Source organism: Falco peregrinus, chromosome 8 (genome assembly GCF_023634155.1).
Source record: "Falco peregrinus isolate bFalPer1 chromosome 8, bFalPer1.pri, whole genome shotgun sequence".
NCBI classification, from domain to species: domain Eukaryota; kingdom Metazoa; phylum Chordata; class Aves; order Falconiformes; family Falconidae; genus Falco; species Falco peregrinus.
Genome location: NC_073728.1, coordinates 2337946 through 2356369, shown reverse-complemented (window position 1 = coordinate 2356369; position 18424 = coordinate 2337946). Strand labels below are relative to the sequence as shown.

General features: G+C 42.4%; 1 protein-coding gene across 6 annotated transcripts in view; it reads right to left on the bottom strand.

Moving 5' to 3' along the window:
- Positions 1–18424, bottom strand: part of ANKRD44 (ankyrin repeat domain 44) — a 143936-nt gene that overhangs the window by 9732 nt on the left and 115780 nt on the right. For all 6 annotated transcript variants that reach the window (XR_008748373.1, XM_055811787.1, XM_055811790.1 and 3 more), the window contains exons 17-24: positions 14366–14437; positions 11341–11542; positions 7357–7435; positions 6185–6302; positions 4963–5179; positions 4140–4227; positions 2132–2215; positions 678–823 (exon numbers count right to left, since the gene is read on the bottom strand). Coding sequence is in view for 5 of the 6 variants with exons in the window: in XM_055811787.1 (XP_055667762.1) it covers positions 678–823; positions 2132–2215; positions 4140–4227; positions 4963–5179; positions 6185–6302; positions 7357–7435; positions 11341–11542; positions 14366–14437 (1006 nt within the window). In the remaining variant the exon portion in view is untranslated. The remainder of the gene's footprint in view (positions 1–677; positions 824–2131; positions 2216–4139; positions 4228–4962; positions 5180–6184; positions 6303–7356; positions 7436–11340; positions 11543–14365; positions 14438–18424) is intronic.

The following is an 18424-nucleotide window of genomic DNA, read 5'->3' as shown; positions in this document are numbered from 1 at the left end:
TGCAGTTAATCAGCAAAGGCAGAGCTAACAGCTCGTTCATTGTGCCCCAAACTGTCAAACTTCTATTCATCTTAATTCCTTTGTGAACTTCCCCATTGGCGAATCAGCAAGTTCTGCCTGAATCACCTTCTCCTGGGAACAGCTGTGGATCCTGCGTTGAGAGGACTAAGCGGATACAAAGAATTTAGGGTGCAGTCTGTGCTGTTGAAGCTAGAGAAAAGGGAATTCTCTTACGTCAATATGGCCCTAATCTGTATGTCTATAGTATATAGTCTAGCCTGGAAAAAGCAGTTGCTGATAGCTGCCATTTCAACAATAGCACTTGTATAACAGAGCAGAGAAAAAGGTCACACAATCTTTTTTTCACGCATGCAGTTTTACTGTGCCACAAAATCAAAGGAAGCAAAGAGAACAGAATTACTACTCCCTTCGTGCTCTTTACCTTAGGAGGAAATAAGACTCAAATTTGTTATTGCAAATGTTCACTGTGACTGCTGAGAAACAACGGTGAAGAAGAAAAATCTATTTTTCACAGATGCAAAGGTAGCTCCTTACAGACATCCACACAATTTGTTTTCCTTCCTTAGTTCTCACAGAACAAAGCCCATTACTTGTTTGGGACAGTAAATGCAGTGGCACTCACCCTTCAAGACACACAGGGGCAAGGACGTACTCACCCACAGCGCCTACGTGACCGTTCTGAGCTGCCATCATGAGAGGCGTTTTCCCTGTGTGATCCGCAGCATTGACTTGTGCGCTGTGGCTCAGGAGGAGCTGGAGGCACTCCACATGATCCGCGAAGGCCGCTGCGTGAAGGGGCGTTCTGTGGGGAAAGCAACGTGGCCACAGCTGTTGCTCAAGGATGACAATACTCCTGCTTACCTACCTTCCCAAGAACCTGAAAGTGCAAGACGGTTTTAACTTATTTTTCTTCCCAACAAAACTTAAAGTTACCGCCAGGGGAAAGTTATAGTAGTAGCATCTGAAAGAAGTTAAATAATATTTACAGTCTCTGTCCTGGTGCAACATAAACTTCAAAAAACAGGGAAGCGGAAGGTGGATATGCTAGCGTGGAGGTATGAGACTGTGGAGAATCGCCTATTAGCAGCACATTTATTTTAATGGAGCATACTGTGTAATACGAAAAGCGGTACACAATCCCTCATTCTTAGTCATCTGATCTTATTTTTTTAACAAGCCTAAGGTGGGAAGAACTATCAGAAAAGAACAGACTCATTACTTCAAAAAAGTATTTCAAGTTATAGTCAAAGATACTGCAGCAACAAGCGACAACAACAGCATTACTACCAGAGGCAGAAGGAATTCAACCCACTGTGAAGGTCACCAGTTTCCACAAGACTGAGACACCAGTGTCCAGCCACTACCTCGCTGTGGCATTTTGGGTCTGAAGCGTGACCAACAGAGACGAAAGGTAGCGGGTACACAACCCAGCGCACACTGTTACTTCAGCTTTGCTTGTCAGTAAAAGGTGAGGCGGTCTCACCCTTACAACAGCAAGTAGTCACTGTTACTGAGGGTCTTGAATTTGTTTTAAGTAACAGAAACAATGAGTATTCAGTTTCTAGAATTTCAGCAATGTTATTTACAGAGATATACACACACACACACACACACAGAGTGAGGAGATTATCAACACGACAAATTAAGGATTTGGCTGAGCCCGTATCTCTTGCTGTATCAGCATTATTTTGCTGCATAGATCTTTTCAGCTGTGTGCCTTGAGAACACTAACATAACATTAAAGCTTTTAATGAAATACTTTTCTATGTGTACACAGTATCGGTCCATCTAGCAAAGACAAACACGTTTAAACATTTAACAAAGAAAACAGGTTCAGGGAAACAGCCTATAGTCATAGCTGCTCTAAACAAACAAAATACTACTTATTTTGTATTTATTTCCAGATGCACTATGAAACGGAACACTTCACAGTGTTCTTGCTTCAAGTGAGCCACCACTTAACTTTGTTGCAGTGCAAACTGCTGTCTGAGTCGGCGTGATAAGGCTTTGCTCAACCATATCAGAGAAGAATTCATTGCAGAGGTTCAGGGAGCATTATGACAAATACTAGATTAATTCAGTAAATACAGCTTGTTTAAAACAGTATTACCTTCCTTTGTCATCTTCGCAATTGACAATGCTGGCATCGATGGCTCCAATGAGCAGTGATGCACAGTTTTCATGATCATTAATTCTGCCAAACAAAATAAAAAAAAAAAAGACATTTTCAAAACCATAAAAAGCCTACATCTTTTCCCACTTCCAATATTAATTTACTTCACTTCCCATTAATATTTCTTACTGGTTATTTATAAGTTAACATACCTTTGCCTTAATGATTTCAGTCACATTTCTAAATATTCCTCATCTGTCCGTTTAACCAAACTGCATCTGCTGCTAAGGATTTCAGTCTCTAAAGCAAAGCTGATCCTGCAGTTTGCTATGCACAGAGATAATTGAAAGTGCAGCACAAACCTAGGATTAAAACCTTAATATCCTAAAATCCTTTAGTCTCTATGTCAAACACCTGGATCTGGAAAGCACTCAGTCATAGACACCTACTTACAGAAAGCTTTAGTCTAATGTTTAAGGTACTGAAGTCCACATCTCTTCCAGCTCATGCATTTAATACTTCACCTTGATGGATGTACTCAATAGTTTTTCTGGTTATTGTTAATTTGACTCATTTCATTATGAAAATGAACAGTGCTTGGTAACAGTATTGGACATATAACTAACATACACCCATGCTGGATTAGCAGCTGTTTTCATTTTAAATTTATGTGCATTTTTAAGTTGCACACATTTGTACTGGGTTTGAGAATTACATGCTAGTTTAAAAGAATATAAGTATTGAAAAAATTATTTTCAAAGCCATCACTAGAAATTCAGATTTCAAATACTATTTCAGCCACAAAGGATTTTATTTTGAGTAAAACCAGTGCTTTCTATATGCTTTTATTTCCCTAATATATAGGCTTTTTATAATTTCAAAGTTCAGTATATGAACAAATTACTTTTCAATTTCCAATGATGTGGCCTATAGAAGGAAAGCCTACAAAACAGTAACTGCCATCGTTGTTTCTGGAAGACGTTAATTCTTCAAATAGAAGACAGAATAGAATACAGTTGTTCTGTTGGCAGGAATTAGGAGAGTTTGCATTTGTCTTTACAGCGCTTAATTCCTTACTCTTCTGATGGCTTTCATGTTTTAATAAGCATGTTGGGTTCTACGTACCGAAGTAATCTTGCCTTTTTTTGTAAAACACATTTGCAATTATGTTATGAAATGTTAATGATGTTGCTCTATTAGAACCCTTCCCGTACGAAAGTGCACAGCTTTATTTGAATCAGGAAGGTGTCTCAGATACACGCCCAACCTGTAACAGCCAACCTCTCTGCTGTTCCTGACAGGAGAACTCTGGATACAGGGTCTGCCTCTAAAGCTGATCAACCCCTTCGGCTCGGACCTGGGCAAAAGTACCAAACCTTCAAGACACAAGATTATCTCAGAAGGCAAAAAGTCCGTGAAGACAATCAGAGTGGAAAACACTCTGCCTAGGATGCCTTGGAAAAAACACAGCCTGCACAGAACGCCATTCTAGCATGGTGCAGGTGGTTGTTCCAGTCTTTTCTTCATTAAGGCTTTGTCCCTGTTGCTAAAAAGGAATCATCTTGATTCTGACAAATGCATTAACTTTCAGCCACTGGGTTTCAAAGGAACCTCAAAAGCTCCTAATTACACAGGCCGAGGCACTATAGCCCAGGCCACGGCCTAAGAGTGGGAGAGCTATGAAGCGCCACGCTGTGTGAAGAAAAGGCACAGGTCTGTAATTGTACGCAAAGGAACAGAAACTAGAAAGGGAGCAGAAATGCAGCTATTTAATTACAAGTTAGCATTGCATCAAAAAGCCTAAATGTATGCAATCTACACAAAAAGCCTCTTTTATTCTGCCACTTTTTCAGCCAAAGTACAATTTTATGATCAGCTTTAAAATTTTTTGCTCATGCAAATGATCTTAAAAAAACCCAACACACTTTTTTCTCGTACTGCTCGTATTTCCCAGACATATCCTAAAGCGATACATCTGTGTTTGTTACTGGAGATTTCTACTTACACGGCACAGTGCAATGGAGAGAAGCTATTACCATAGAATTTGCGGAATAATTTTTGTTCCAATAGTACCTCTATGCAGTTTTCATGACCTGTAAGAGATCAGACATTTCACAACGTTGCACAAAGTGGGTAATTCAATTAATTCATATCAGGCTTATCTGGATTAGAATTGAACACGTTAAGTTCAAAGCTGAACGCAATGTGTATAAAAGCTCTTATGTGATAAAATAATAAGCAAACATATTTACTTATTTATATTTTTTTTAAAGCTGGAGCAAGATAGATTTGGCCTAATATTAGCACTTACTGAAAAAAGAGGAGAGGAAGAAAAGCCTCTTTTTTATGTGATGTTATGTGTGTTGCCTTACACATCTCCAAAGATGATCTTAAATGATGACACTGAGAAGCTTGATCCTTATATTAAGCAACAAGTTCAGATTATTCAGTTTAGAATAATCAGTTCCGTTCCAAACATCCATCTAGGTACCTGGTCTCTCGCATCAATAGATAAGGTGACACCTCAAAGGAGCATTCCTGGCCCCACAGAAATCAATTTCATCACTGACATCAGTAAACCCAAGGTTTCACCCTGGCCTCCCATGCCTGGGAGCAAACGAGCTGCAAAGCCACCGGGGGGTATTGCTGGAGTCCCCCCGGCTTCTAAAGGGAGGGGTGACCACAGCGCGAGCTGCTACGGAGAGCAGTGAGCAGAGCATCTGCCTCTGCGCGTCCAGCTTCTCCAAGCGTGAGGCTGCTTCGTTACCGTGCTTCCCTGCAAGCCAGGCCACGTGCGAACCTGGCACAAGCCCCCGGGAGAACCTTACCATTGTAAGACGCCCAGTGCAGCGGCGTGTAGCCCTGGTTATCTTTCAGGCTGCAGTCCTCCTCCGAGAGCGCTATCTGCAGTAATTCGCTCAGCCAAGTGGCGTGGCCCCGAGCTGCTGCAAAGTGCAGAGGGGTTCTGCCCCTGGCGTCTTTACATAAAATAGACACTTCTTTCTCTAACAGCATCTGAACACACTCTTCGTGCCCAGTCATAATCTGACAACAAAGAAATGAGTAAAGAGGTTGACATGGTACAGACTCTTGCCCAGGAAACATGGAATATGATTGATTGCCTGTGAGCATGAACCGGCCTGGGTGGGATTCAGGAGGCAGAGCTGAAAGCCTTTGCTTCCATGAGTACCTATGATAACTGATACACTGAAATGCATTTGGTACTGTCTTCCAAAGGCATCGATTCCTAGTCTGTGGAAGAGACTCCACTAAGTGAGGCACAAAACCAAGGAGGCGTTTAAGACTAAGGAAACAGATGAAATAGGGGTGAGGTTCAGAAAAACTGAGCCTGGCTTCTCAAAACCATCTGTGAATTTGAGAGAAGAACTGAGGGGAAAAAAGATCAAGTGTATCACCAGAAATATGAAAAGCTGCTTTAACAGCCAGCCAGCTACTATCAGTGACCTCTGTATCATATACATAGGTTAGCTCAGGTATCTTGAGCATGTTCGCATAATGCTATCAATACAGAAGAGAATTTTTATGCTATAGCTTTTATTACAGACTTGTGCTGGACTCCTCAGCTAAACTGCTCACTGCAGTTATCATAGGATTCTGTATAAATGTCACCTCTTGCATCAACTTACCCAATGGGTAAGAAGCTGACTCCTAGAAAAGATTATCTGCCTCGACTTTCACTGCCTCTAATTTAAGGCTTTCTTATTTACACTGCTGGGCAGTTCTTTTAAAGAAATTATTTTCAAAATTCGTAAGGTGCTCAGTTATAAGAATAATGATTGCTATTGTAAAATGCTTAGAGCCAAGAAAAAGAAAGGTCTAATCAGTATTTTACCTAATTAATTAAAGCAAACGTGAAGTCAAAAGCAAAGCATTACTGAGAGCAGATCTGTCCTGCTTTTTACCTCACTGACTGTGCTTGGTCATGTTTCCAACCATTTACAGTATTCCCTACATTCAATATCCCTGTATTTATAAGTGAGTTGTAGTCACAGTAGAAGAAATAATTAAGAATCATAAAAAGTCAGTCACCCCTCGATGTAAAGCTGTACATCCCAGGAGATCAGCTGCATCTACAGATGCTTCTTTTTCAAGTAACAAAGAAACAGCATCGATGTGCCCATATGCCACTGCAAGCATCAGCGGGGTTCTAGAAAAAGCAAAAACAAACCAGTCGCAGCTATAAAATGATACACTACTTGCAATGCTGACTTACAGGACCGGAGAAATCAGGGAGCCCTGCATTCCTGTCCATTCCTACCCAGAAACCTGCTTCTTTCCCTGTACTCATCTATATAACACCCAAGCGAAGGCCTTTTGTATGAAATTATAAAGACATTTAACAACCAGCTATCGTGACTGAAATAGAAACAAGCACATCTGTAAGCAGCGTACAGCGAAACATCATTCAAGACAGTCTGTTCTCCTAATAAGCTGGAATTATGGTCACCTCCAGCAACACAGGAGCTTTACAGTGCCCAAGTGCTGTGAATGAACGCTCCTGCTAGTTACCGAGATGATAGCCACGCAAAGCACTTCTTTTGCAAATGCTGAACAATTGCGTACAGGGGATGAAGGGACATGAGGATACTATTCAAGCTGAAATCTGGACTAACATATCTTTGATTTTTTTTCTGATAGAGATCCGTTCTCCTATTTTCAGATAAGACTAATACCATTTAAAACTATATATACAGTCAGATATGGTCCAGCACCCCAAATGAGTTTTTTTTAAACGATTCACATTTTCACTTTAAAAATATACTTTATTCTCCCTCTGTAACTGTCATTTAACTAGAAGTGAAATTTTTGCAGGAACATCCCAGATGCATGTGTTGCCTCAAACAAACATTGGGTCCCACTGCACCAGCCTAATATACCAAGTAAACCCTGAAATAGCAACATTTTGGTAAGAAAAAGACTCTCTGCAGAAACATCCCAGGAGCAGGAGTTTGTTAGTTTTTATTGAATCTGGCCCTCAGCACCTATGAAGAATTGTTTTAAGTATAAAGCAGAGGCTAAGATTAATGAGTGATTCTTTCCACATGGCTTAGTTCAACTGAACGTGTACTTTGTAATCTCTGCCACATTCTCTAAGAGGAAGTGTGAGAAATACAGTATTTCAAATAAATGCTTTTTGTGCGAGAAATCTGAGACTGTTTGAATCAGAGAGCTGAAAAACAACATTCTCAAGGAAAACTTACTGTCCTTTGGCGTCTGTCACATCAGGGTTGTCTGCAACTTCTAGCAACAACCGCAAACAAGGTGTATGGCCATTAATGACTATAAAGAAAAAAGTAAGTTTAATTAAAACATGTTTCATTTCAGATGATTTTCCATTGAGATGCCTATGGATAAGAAATGTCTTTATAAAGAAGAAAAATATTCCATAGTATCATAAATTAATATTCCTACAATTTTCATTTAACTTGTGCCAATGAAATGGTGAGCTGTTTTTTCCCTGACCTCAGTAAGATGAGGATTAGTTCTCTTACATACAAAAAGCCTGACTGAGTAAAGCTGAAATCATGATTTTCACTACTGAGAAGATTCTTGCTAAACCAGAGAGCATTTCAAACCCCCTCAGACCGAGCAGGCAGACAGGGCTTTCTGCGATCAGGTGTGGACCGCAGTAGGAAGAACGTCAGCAAGGCTCCTTGATTTTGTGTGCGCTGTACAAGCAAGTGCTCTGGTGCTGCCCTGAAAAAGAAGCGTCTGCATGGAGTGACCGACTATAAATGTCACATTCGTAACAGCTCGTAACACCAGAAATAAAATTCCCTTTGGGTTTGTCCATCTTTTCTCATTTAACGTTACTGGAAGCCACAGCTACTTCTCAAAAATGGCATTAACTTTTTAAAACGTGACCCACAGCTGTTAGAACGCAGTGTGAGTTACTGCGTGTTGCAGTGCCTGGCACTGGAAACCCATCTGTGTGTCAGCTGGCTTAAAGGCTTCAGCCTTCCATGGGATGAAGAGAATGGTATTTTCTTCTCTGAAAAGCAATAAATGCTGCACTCAGTAGATAGAGACTGCGTTCTCATTACAGCAAGTCATGCATTCACACTGCCTACACCCCGTGGGCTGAGGCGAAACCCTGGGACACCACCTATGTCACATCATCCTGGCAGAGCAACTGGCGCACATCATCACATTTAAATCACTCATCCAAAAATAATCTTAGTTGCTCTACCCAGAAAAATAAAAGGCATTTTTAGTTATTTACCACTAAGTAATGGCATATACATAACACGTAAACAGTTCTGCAGTGCTGATGAGTCACTGGCTTAGGGAAACAAAAAATAAAAAAAAATATCTGTTCTTTCTCCCAGCCGGAGGAAGAAAAATCATAACTTTTTCCCACCAACGTCTGAAAAGGATTTTGGTACATGAGTTTTAGAACAGATACTCCCAGAAACCCTCAGGAGCTGACCCAGCACGGCGAAGCGCTGCAGAGCCTGCAGGGAGCGTTGGTTCTGCCAGCGGAGCTGCTCCGCTAACGCCAGGGAACACGTGCAGCGGCATTCCCAAGGCAGCCAGAAGAAACACTGGTGGTAATAAAATTATACAGGGAACATATAATTTAGCCTAAGGAAATTCTCCATGTTATGAGGTCAGAGGAAGTCTATTCCCTGAGGGAGGGAGACAGAAAAAATAAATACTTCATTAGGCAATTTCTCTACCAAAGTTACAAATCCCTTTACTGGACGGAGCTCTGCAGAGCCCTGTAATCCAGCCCACCGCTTCAGGTCTCTTTAACTGTTGCGTTCAGCGATTGTGCTTGTGTAATTAGAAGGAATGAAGGCGAACACGTTTGCACCCACGCCTGCTTTCTTCCTGGTGCCCAGTACTGCACGTGCAGGTGTTCTCTTCTGTGTGTGCAAAGGTGCACTGTCACCCAAGGGACTCATTCAGCAAGAATCCCATTTCGTTTCTCAAAATACAGCAATTTACTTCTTACACTTGCACTGCAAATAAAACTGGCTGAATACTGCAGTGGCACCATGCAGAGTTACTGGCAGGTGGCATCACTCTTTGCTAAAACACTCCCAATCAACAAGTATCATTACGAAACAGCATAATAAAAATCATCAGATTGCAAGTGGCTCTTTATAATAGCTGGCAAGTAGAAGCTTTACTCCAGACCTGATTTCCACAAAATGCTGCACAGCTCTTGAGTGGAAGGTTCTAAATATTGTCTTAATGGATATTTACCCAAAGCGCACTTATCACACATTTGATAGCCTCCAAAAACTATGACAGTGATAGATTTCCTTTACTAAGAGTTCAAACATTCAACTTGTCTGTGCAGTTCTTTCCCTTCTACTTAAGGTACATGCTCTCCTTAGCGTCTCATTCCTCTGTGGAGGATTTTCTTGCCTTTTGGTTGGTTGGTTGTTTTTTTTTACATACCTAACTTATTTTGCTTCACTGCAGATGTAAAGAACATTTTGCTTGTATCCCTGGACAATTTGCTTTTAATCTGAGAAGCAAGAAGTATCACAGGCCAGAAAAAGATTACAATGAATCTTCCTACTGGTTTTACGTGGAAGTCACTTGTACTGCAGTGGTGGGGGGCAATTACAAAAGAAATTAAAACAGGGAAAAGAACTCCCAGTCAGGATTTGTATGAAGGCAAGAAATGTGCGTATTAAAATAACACCTTCTATTCAACAAGTTACTCAATTCTATTCAACAGATTTATTAAAAAAAATAGTATTTTAAGTCAAAGCTGCTAACAAAAATAAGGCTTTGTTACTGTTTACTTTCCTCAGTACTGCAGAACCCTTACAATGCAGCTGTGGCAACAAGAAACCTATGTCACTATAACCAAATTTTTAAATAAATGCAAAATCATCACTATAGCGACGACGTACCAGACCGAGTCACACCTTGCTCATCATCAGACCCCGAGCTATGTTTGAAGTGACTATAGGAAAGCTCTTGACCAACACAGCTCCAGTTTTGTGGTGGCACTGACCTTGATTTAAATCCATTAAACCTACAGTTTGAAGAGGGTGAGGATCGGCTAGATTAAGTATTTTGTGGTTTTATCAAAAACAACTAAAACCCCCTCTCACTGAATGCTTGTATCAAACTTCTGATATGTAAACTCTGGCAGCACATCTCTGTATCGTTAATTTATTGCGGGGAGTCATGTGCTCAGTTCAGATGCAAAACTTAAGGCAGCAGAAAGCCCTTCCCAGTATGCTGCGGCGACGGACTGTGTGTTTTCTGCCGTACTGCAGACCAAACTGGTAACAGCCTGCCTGACCGTAGGGTGCTCGGTTGCACTCAGATGATCACACACAGAGAATAAACTGGTATTAGAGGTTGTATATGCATCTTAATCCAAGCAAGACTGAAAGATAAACAGAAAGACAATTAAGTGTGGCCCTGAAAATAATTGTTCCCCAATGAGGTATTAATTTCAGTTCCCACTAGAGGTCGCTGCTGTGACGTACCGAGCCCGGGACGAACCCCCAGAGGAGCCACGCTGCCTCGGGCACCTCCGCACGTGTATTACTAAATCATAACCTTTAAACCAATGGGAAATTCTACATTTTCCAGTTAATTATGCAACGTGCATAAATAACACCCAACACATGAGGAATGGAGCTGACGCCCAGCAAGAGCGAGGTCACAAGCTCGCTCAGGAGGGCTATGGCTGAAAAGGGGGTGAACTTCGGTCCTGTTGCCACTGCGAAAGGTTGAAAGTTTTGAACACCAGGATAATTTCATCAACAACCAGAGCCTACCTTATTTTCAACCTTTCTTCCATAGGAAAAGCAGTGAGGCAAGCGTTCTCCCTTCCCCTGGTTTTTTGGCCAAGGAACCATTAAGAGAAGGTGTCACAGGGGAAACGTCACACACCTTCAAGAGTAGGTGGTAATAGAGAGGTGGGGTAAAACAGAGGCAAGCAGGTAAGGGCACAGCAGGAGTGGTGTGGAGAAATACGGGATTCTGTGTGAGGGATGGCTGAACCACAGGGGCAGAGGAAAAAAGACCATGGAAATGAAAGATAAAGGGTTAGCTGCAGGAATTCAGCAGACGAGCAGCAGTCCTCAGTACGCGCCAAAATCTCCTTCCTCTAAGAAGAAATCCGCATAGAGGTAGCAGATAGGCAAAAGTAACTGCTTCTGTGTTGTAGGGCTTACACCACAAGCGTAACATAAGGTCACGCTCACCTGAGGCATGGAGGGGGGTCCTTTTGGTGACATTGTCTTTTACAGTGACAGAAGCACCCTGGCTGATGAGAGCTTCCACACACTCCGCGTGTCCTTTAAATGCAGCCAGGTCCAAAGCAGTGCGTCCCTTCTCATCCCTAATATCCAGATCTACCAGCGACTGGAGAAGTACCTCCAAGGCTTGGTGATGACCGTTGTAGGCCTAGAAATACAAAAAGTGTCATGTAAAGAACGTAACTTTTGTCTTTCAAAAACTTGCACATAAAATGTGAATAAATTCCATCGTTGTCACCAGTCTTCTAAACACAGCAGAAGTGATACCGTTTTCTTGATTCCTTATGACTTTCTCTTTAACTTGAAAGGATTTTCCCACGTTACACTGTAGCCAAGAAACTAAAAAATTCCTAGTGTTCAGGGAAAGAGATTATGATTGTTGGTTTGCTCTAACCTTCTAATACAACCCAAGGTGAGGAATTTCAGGCAATAATTTGCCAGTTCAGCACAGGTGAAACAACAATTAATTTTTCACATTCTACAGTATCAGGAAAACATTTGCTTCCAAAACTGGATTCACTAGTTATGCTGGTCAGAGGTTGCATGGATTATCATCTAACTGGGTGTTAAGTTCAACACATCTGCTGGTCTCCAACTAAACAAAAGCAATTCTCAAACTCAGATTTTTGTGCAAATACAAACACAAACTTGACCTGCTGTTCATAGCTGATGCTTCATGGAGTATTCCTGACAGTAGGATCTTCTGGTAGGACGACTGCAGTGGACAAGTAGATGCACTTCCAGACCTACAGCCACATTTGGTCCAACAGCACAAACACAGCTGGCATTGCAAAAACCCAGTGGCTAGCCCCAGAAACTGAAAACGTTCCACTCAGCTGTGTAGGGACTGCCCTTCTCCCCCTACTGTCAGGCTCACAGAGAACATCCTTTTGATTTATACACAAACGTATAATTAGCATAACCAGAGCTGAGGCAATTAATGAAAACAGGAGATGCAAACGGCAAGAAACCACAGAGGTTAAGCACTGGTGGCAGCAGCGCACTCCTACTGACCGCTTCGAAAGGACTGCAGGCAACACACAACTGTTTCCCTGTCAGACCAAGACAAGTACCTAAAGAAAGCAAAGGCAAAAGAAAAGGGTGATATCTCAGATATCAGGGAACCCATATCTCAGAAAATACTCCACCACAGCTGTCAAGATTTTCTTCTTCATGACACTTACAAAACAACTAGCAACAACCTGATCTTTGACACAATGTGAGGTATCTATCTTGAAGGTGCCATATGCAGACTGCATGGCCCATCCTCTCCTTGAAAGGTCATAAAGTTTATGGTGAAATATCTGCAAGCAGAGGCCTCGGCCACCGCGCCGTACCAGCCAGCTGACAGGACTCCATGTTTTGGTGCAGATTGCTGGCTTTCTGGATCCACACGACGAGACATTCGGTGGACACCACCAGCCCTGGGGAAGGATGGCCACAGGCACCCCAGCAATCGGGGGCGTTTGAACCGAACGTCAGAGACGCTCCTGGACAGCTGTAATTGAACTGTGAAACAGGGATGTTTCACGTAAGCTTTTTTATTTTTAAACTGTGCGTTTGGGGTGCCTCAGGTGAATGAACTGCTGTTAACCAGCAACAAGAGGGAGAGACACGGCGATGTCCTTGCACGGACCCTGTCCACGGGGCAGAGAGGGCAGGCGCTGCTATCTGGCAGGCTTCGGAGCCAGTCCCTGCCCAGCACGGGATTGGTGTTGGTGACAGTGCAGGCTGTAACCCTTCCTTGGGCCGGGGAGTGACACTCTCCTTCCTGCAGTCTTCACATTGCAGACAAGATGGAGAGAAGAGTTCAGCGACAAACTCCACCTTTTAACCCAACTGTTGTGGCTCCTGTTCCCTCAGGTCACGCGTGGCTAATCCAAACACCAGGTCAGAGCTGTTCTGGCTGACTCGGAAAGAGGGAAATGATCGCTACAGAACCGAAACTTGCCCCTGTTTTCCAGTAAGCAAGTTGCTCCCCTTTCCAGGGAAGGCCAGCTTCGTGGTGAGGCTGGATGTTCAGCAAAGGGCCAGTCCGACAGGCGTGTGTGGAGAGGCTGAGAGAGCTGGGACTGCTCAGCCTCCAAAGGAAAATGCGTTTTCAAATGTGGATAAACACGCGACGGGGGAGCAAAGACAACAGAGGCAGACTCTTCTCAGGGGTGCCCAGTGACAAGACAAGAGGCAATGGGCCCAAATTTAAACACAGGAAATTCCATTTACTGCAAAAAAATACCATTTTTACTGTGATGTGGTGAGACACTGGGGTGGATTATCTCCAGGAACTTTCCGTACCTGGAGATACTAAAAAATGTGATGGGGCACAGTCCTGAGAAACCTGCTCTAGCTGACGCTGCTTTCAGCACGGAGGCAGGACTGGCTGATCTCCAGAGGTCCACGTCAGCCTCCACTATTCTGTCATTCTGCACAAGAAAGCTGGGAAGAAGGATCCCGAAACCTTGACCTCCTGGGAAAGGGGACCTGTTGTGATCTCTGAGGCCACACGTGCTGGACGCCTTTTTGACAGCAGTTTCCACGGCACGCTCTCCAGGCGCTGTGGGGGGTTAGGCATGCTCTCCCACACCTTGCCGTGTACCAGGCGGGTCTTTGCACTCTGCACAGCCCCAGGAGAACATCAGAGTATCTCACTCCATGATCAAAGCCATCGGCTCAAGCTCCAGCCCCAAATTTATAAGCTAGTTACGAATAAAAGTTGCAGCTTTCCATTTATTTTCACTTCGGTGTCTGCCTTCTTACCCAACTGTTTTGAGTCCGTAAGAACCAAGAGCTTCAGCTGCCAAAAGTTTAATTAATAATTCCAGCCCAGAACCTGGTTTTGTTACATCTAGGCCTACATCTCATACCAGCTTTTTTCAAAACAAGTCTATGATTAAACGTGCTTCAAAGACAGAGATTAAGGAATTATTCTAGGAGATACTGATCAAACACTTTACACTTGTCTCATACTTACAGCTAAATGCAAAGGACTTTTCGTAGCTGCAGAATCAGATTCCTCAAACATATTGTTCGTTTTTTCCAGAAGCTGAAGGGGAAAAAAAAAACCAAAACCAGTCTTAAAACATTTCTGCTAAGAAAGGATAAATTCTCACAGACTGTAAATCAGCAGACGCAGATATATTTTGCCCTCAGACGAATGCGCTAAGTACTGAAGGACTGTGAGGTATAAATACTTCATAACCTTTTCTGTAAAGTATTTTCAAGTTTTTCCCAACAGGGTGAAGTTATAAAACTAATTTAAAAGCTTCTCATGAACATTCTTTCCCAGATTAATTTAGTTTCCCTGAAATCACAGGGACTGCTTGGTGAGAAAGGAGCACTCAAAAGGAAGAATTTGTGGAGCAGAGCCCTCCGTAAGTTTACATTGGAAAAAGCACAGTTTCACGATTACACAGGTAATGCATATGCAAGCCATGTCTGATACAGCGTTTCGGATAATTCTGACGCCTAATTAGCACTGGGAATAATTATAACTGAGCTGTGAGTCATTCACAGTCATTTTTACAATTTAGCAAAGCAGAACCTGCTGCTGTAACGACAGTCTTCTGAAACACAACACATCCTTGAAATCCTACAAACACCTAATGACATGCATCGCACTTTTGTATGATCCTCCTCATTTCAAGGGATCCCAAAGCACTCTGAGGCTTAAAACCCAGGGCACTTCTGTCCAGCGAGAAGGAGGAACTATAGATTAGCACCACTCCACGGCAGCGCACGAACCCTGACAACCCATCCAACTGAGGCTGCAAAGATCATACCGGGTATTGACAGAAGCAATATTGCCAATTCAGCCGCTGCCGACAGCACTGCCCACACGCACGGCCTCTGACCGAGTAACTACTCAAAGAGTTAGTCTCCAAATGCCTTTGGAACTGGAAATTAGCATTTTACAGAAAATTAGTAATAGGAAACTGTGAACAGGAAAGAAAAGCGTGACAGGTAACTACAACTGACTCATGACGTGTCTAAGGTTATGAGCCAATTTGTCACACAGGGCTTCTTTGGAGTTTTATTTTATTTTTTGTTTGGGATTTTTTTGACAGAATAAGGAATTAATGAAAAGACTGACAAAGAGGGAAGGACATTTTTGTGACAATCTGGATAATTCTAGAGCCTGACAACATGGAAGGCTCCCCAGACAGCCAGGAGGAAGCCCACAGCAGCCTTGCCTACACTGCCAGGCGGCGGCGTGTCCCAAACTCTGACGCGTGCCCCAACTTCTGGCGTTGCAAATTAGTCTGTAATAGACCTATAGCAAGGATAAATTTATCCAAGAAATTGAACTGGAATCCAGGCTAGCATTAATAATGTATAAGGTGTTACAAAGCAGTAATGTAGTTTATTTGTATATTTTGTGCCTAGTAAAATGTCAGGACTGGGAAAGAAACGTGTATTGATGCACATTCTGTTCATAGGCAAGTGGGCATGTGCATTAACAGGTAATGTGAATTTTAACACTTCCCTGCAACTAAGGAGGGGGCAGAACCCCAAAAAGTCAAGCCACACACCAGTTTTTCAGTAGGTCTGGCGCAGAGTCAGGAAGCATTTGGTCTTACCATGTGCGGCCATCTCCAGTTTAAAATATTGTTCTCTTATATAAGATAGCTATAAACAGGACGGAGCAGCAGCCAGCTCTGAATACGAGTAAATTCTGAATTTCTCCAGTGAATAAACAAACTAGAAAAATCCCGCCAAACAAACCCAAGCACTAAGCCTGTTCCTCCGCCTGCCTAATACCAGCCTTTATTCTGAGTCCATAAGGCCAGCACAGCAGACTAATTTAATCACTTTTAATTATGTTTAACATCATCTGTTGAAATTCCAGAATCAAAGTCTCAACAAAGAAATACTTTCCTTAACCTGTCAGAAGGCTCCAAAAGTCTCCTGGAACAAGGCAGATAATTGCTTTTTGAGCAGATGGAAAAAACCACAAAGAAAACTGACAAAATTAAGGCTCTAAAGGAACAAATTGTGGGATTGGAGAGCCCCTCACAAAAGGCATCTCCATGGCTTAGAGTTAAAGCAGCTTAGGCTGATGCAGGCTAGGCTTAATGAGCTTATTACTTATAAGGCTGAACACCTCCATCATAAAGTCAAGCGTAAACACGAACTTGATGGTAAACCTGCTAGCTCTCAGATACATAGTCAGTCGTACAGTGCAAGAAGAGAAATTAGAAAGGAGAGCAAGAAGAGGAAGATTCAAGGCACAGCGCCAGTAATTTTTCAGTATGTCTTGTCAAGCACCACTTTGTAACAATTAAAACTAAGTCATCTGAAGGATAAACATCAAGCACAAGAGACAAAAAGTGCCAGGTCCAAGTTACCAAGCAATTCTCCAGTTTCACCAGCGTTTCTATGGTTCTAAGAATGCATTTATAGTAAGTTACACGTACTCGTTATGAGAACACATAAAACAGCCCTTGAAGGGCTCTAGCTCCATAATGCTTCCATCTTAAAAGAATACACTTGTAAGAAGCAATCCACAGTCGCATCTGTTTTTAAAAAGGTGAATTTGTTGCTCAAAACCATTTGCCCTGACAGCCAGGGAAGCTTAAACCCACAGACCCCGCGGCCGATGCAAGCCTGCCCGCTTGCCGCGGTACGTACCTGCCCGCCAGAACCCGCCCCATGCATTTCACTGAAGACAGCCAAACGCGTGGGGGTTACTAACCGCTTGTGCTTACTGGTGGTTGACAAGAGACTGTCCCAGCATATCTCATTTCTAATTTTCTGTGCCACTGGAATGATGTCTTTTAGCCAATTACATTTCTATGTATAGATTGCGTGCAGATTTTAAGTGGCTGTCAGAACTGTGCAGAGACACCAGAAATTGGTGAGCACTCTGCTCTCTGGTTAGGTCATAACTTTTTAAAAAGTAAGGATACCCTTCCTCTTCTTTTGCCTCTTGGAAATTCCCAGCCCAACCCCTTCACTTCCCGTAACAGGGCTATTCAATACTGTATGAATCATTTTGTAAAGTCTTCTTCATACTCAGAAGCAGGAACTTGAATGCTTTGGGAGTGAGATGCAGACAACGAAAGATAAAACATGTCAATTATTCAGTTCTATTGTCACAAACTCACAGCACTACAAGGCTGCTATTATAAACTGTCTTCTCTCTCCCAGGTCGGTATGAAGATAAATAACTTTTACAGTTCTCACAATTTTATTTTATTTGGACAGCAAGGGTATTTACAGGCATAATAGAATTTACTGAGCGATTTTATTCTGTGATTATATTAAAGGATTATATGGCAGGATACAGTGTGGGGACTTTTCCCCCCCTCCATTTTTATTTTTTTGACTCAGATATGCCAGTTAATGAGTCAGGATACTTCATATAAATGTCCTTCCAGACTATAATACGTTCTAAAGTTCAGCTCTAGTTTACAAAAAGCAGCTTCATGGAGCATCTTGGTGATTTAGAATTACCATCAGGCAGAAAAGGCGATAATACGCTCAACATGCACAAAAGGTTTAAGCTACACTTTTAAAAGGAGGATGCCAGAAGAAGCTCCAAGCCATAGACACCATAACGGTGGGTGCGATCTCAGATCCTGGAAGAGAACAGAACGCATGATCCTGCACCAGCCAGCGTGCACCCACACCTCCAGGCACAGCCATCTCAGTGGCTACTGGTAGCGATGTCAAAGGTTTAATCTAACTACCACGGAAGCTGAAGTGACTTTCCTTTGAGAGTTTTACTATTTTAGTGCGTAAGGAAACCTCTACATTCCAACACACATACTTCAAGCACTGCTAATGAGCTTCTTCAGCTTGGTGCTACTAAGAGCAATGATAAAATGGCAAAACATTAGGTTACATGTGTATCATCTATAAATGGCCTTTACTCTGAAAGGTTATTAAGCAAACAGCGTTCAGAAATTTCCACACATGTAAAAAGCTGATCAAAAGGCAACTGAGACAAAAGAAACTGTTAAACATTGCTCTTCTGCAATAATTACACAGAAAGGTAGCTTATCACTTACAAGGTCATTCAGAAGTGGCA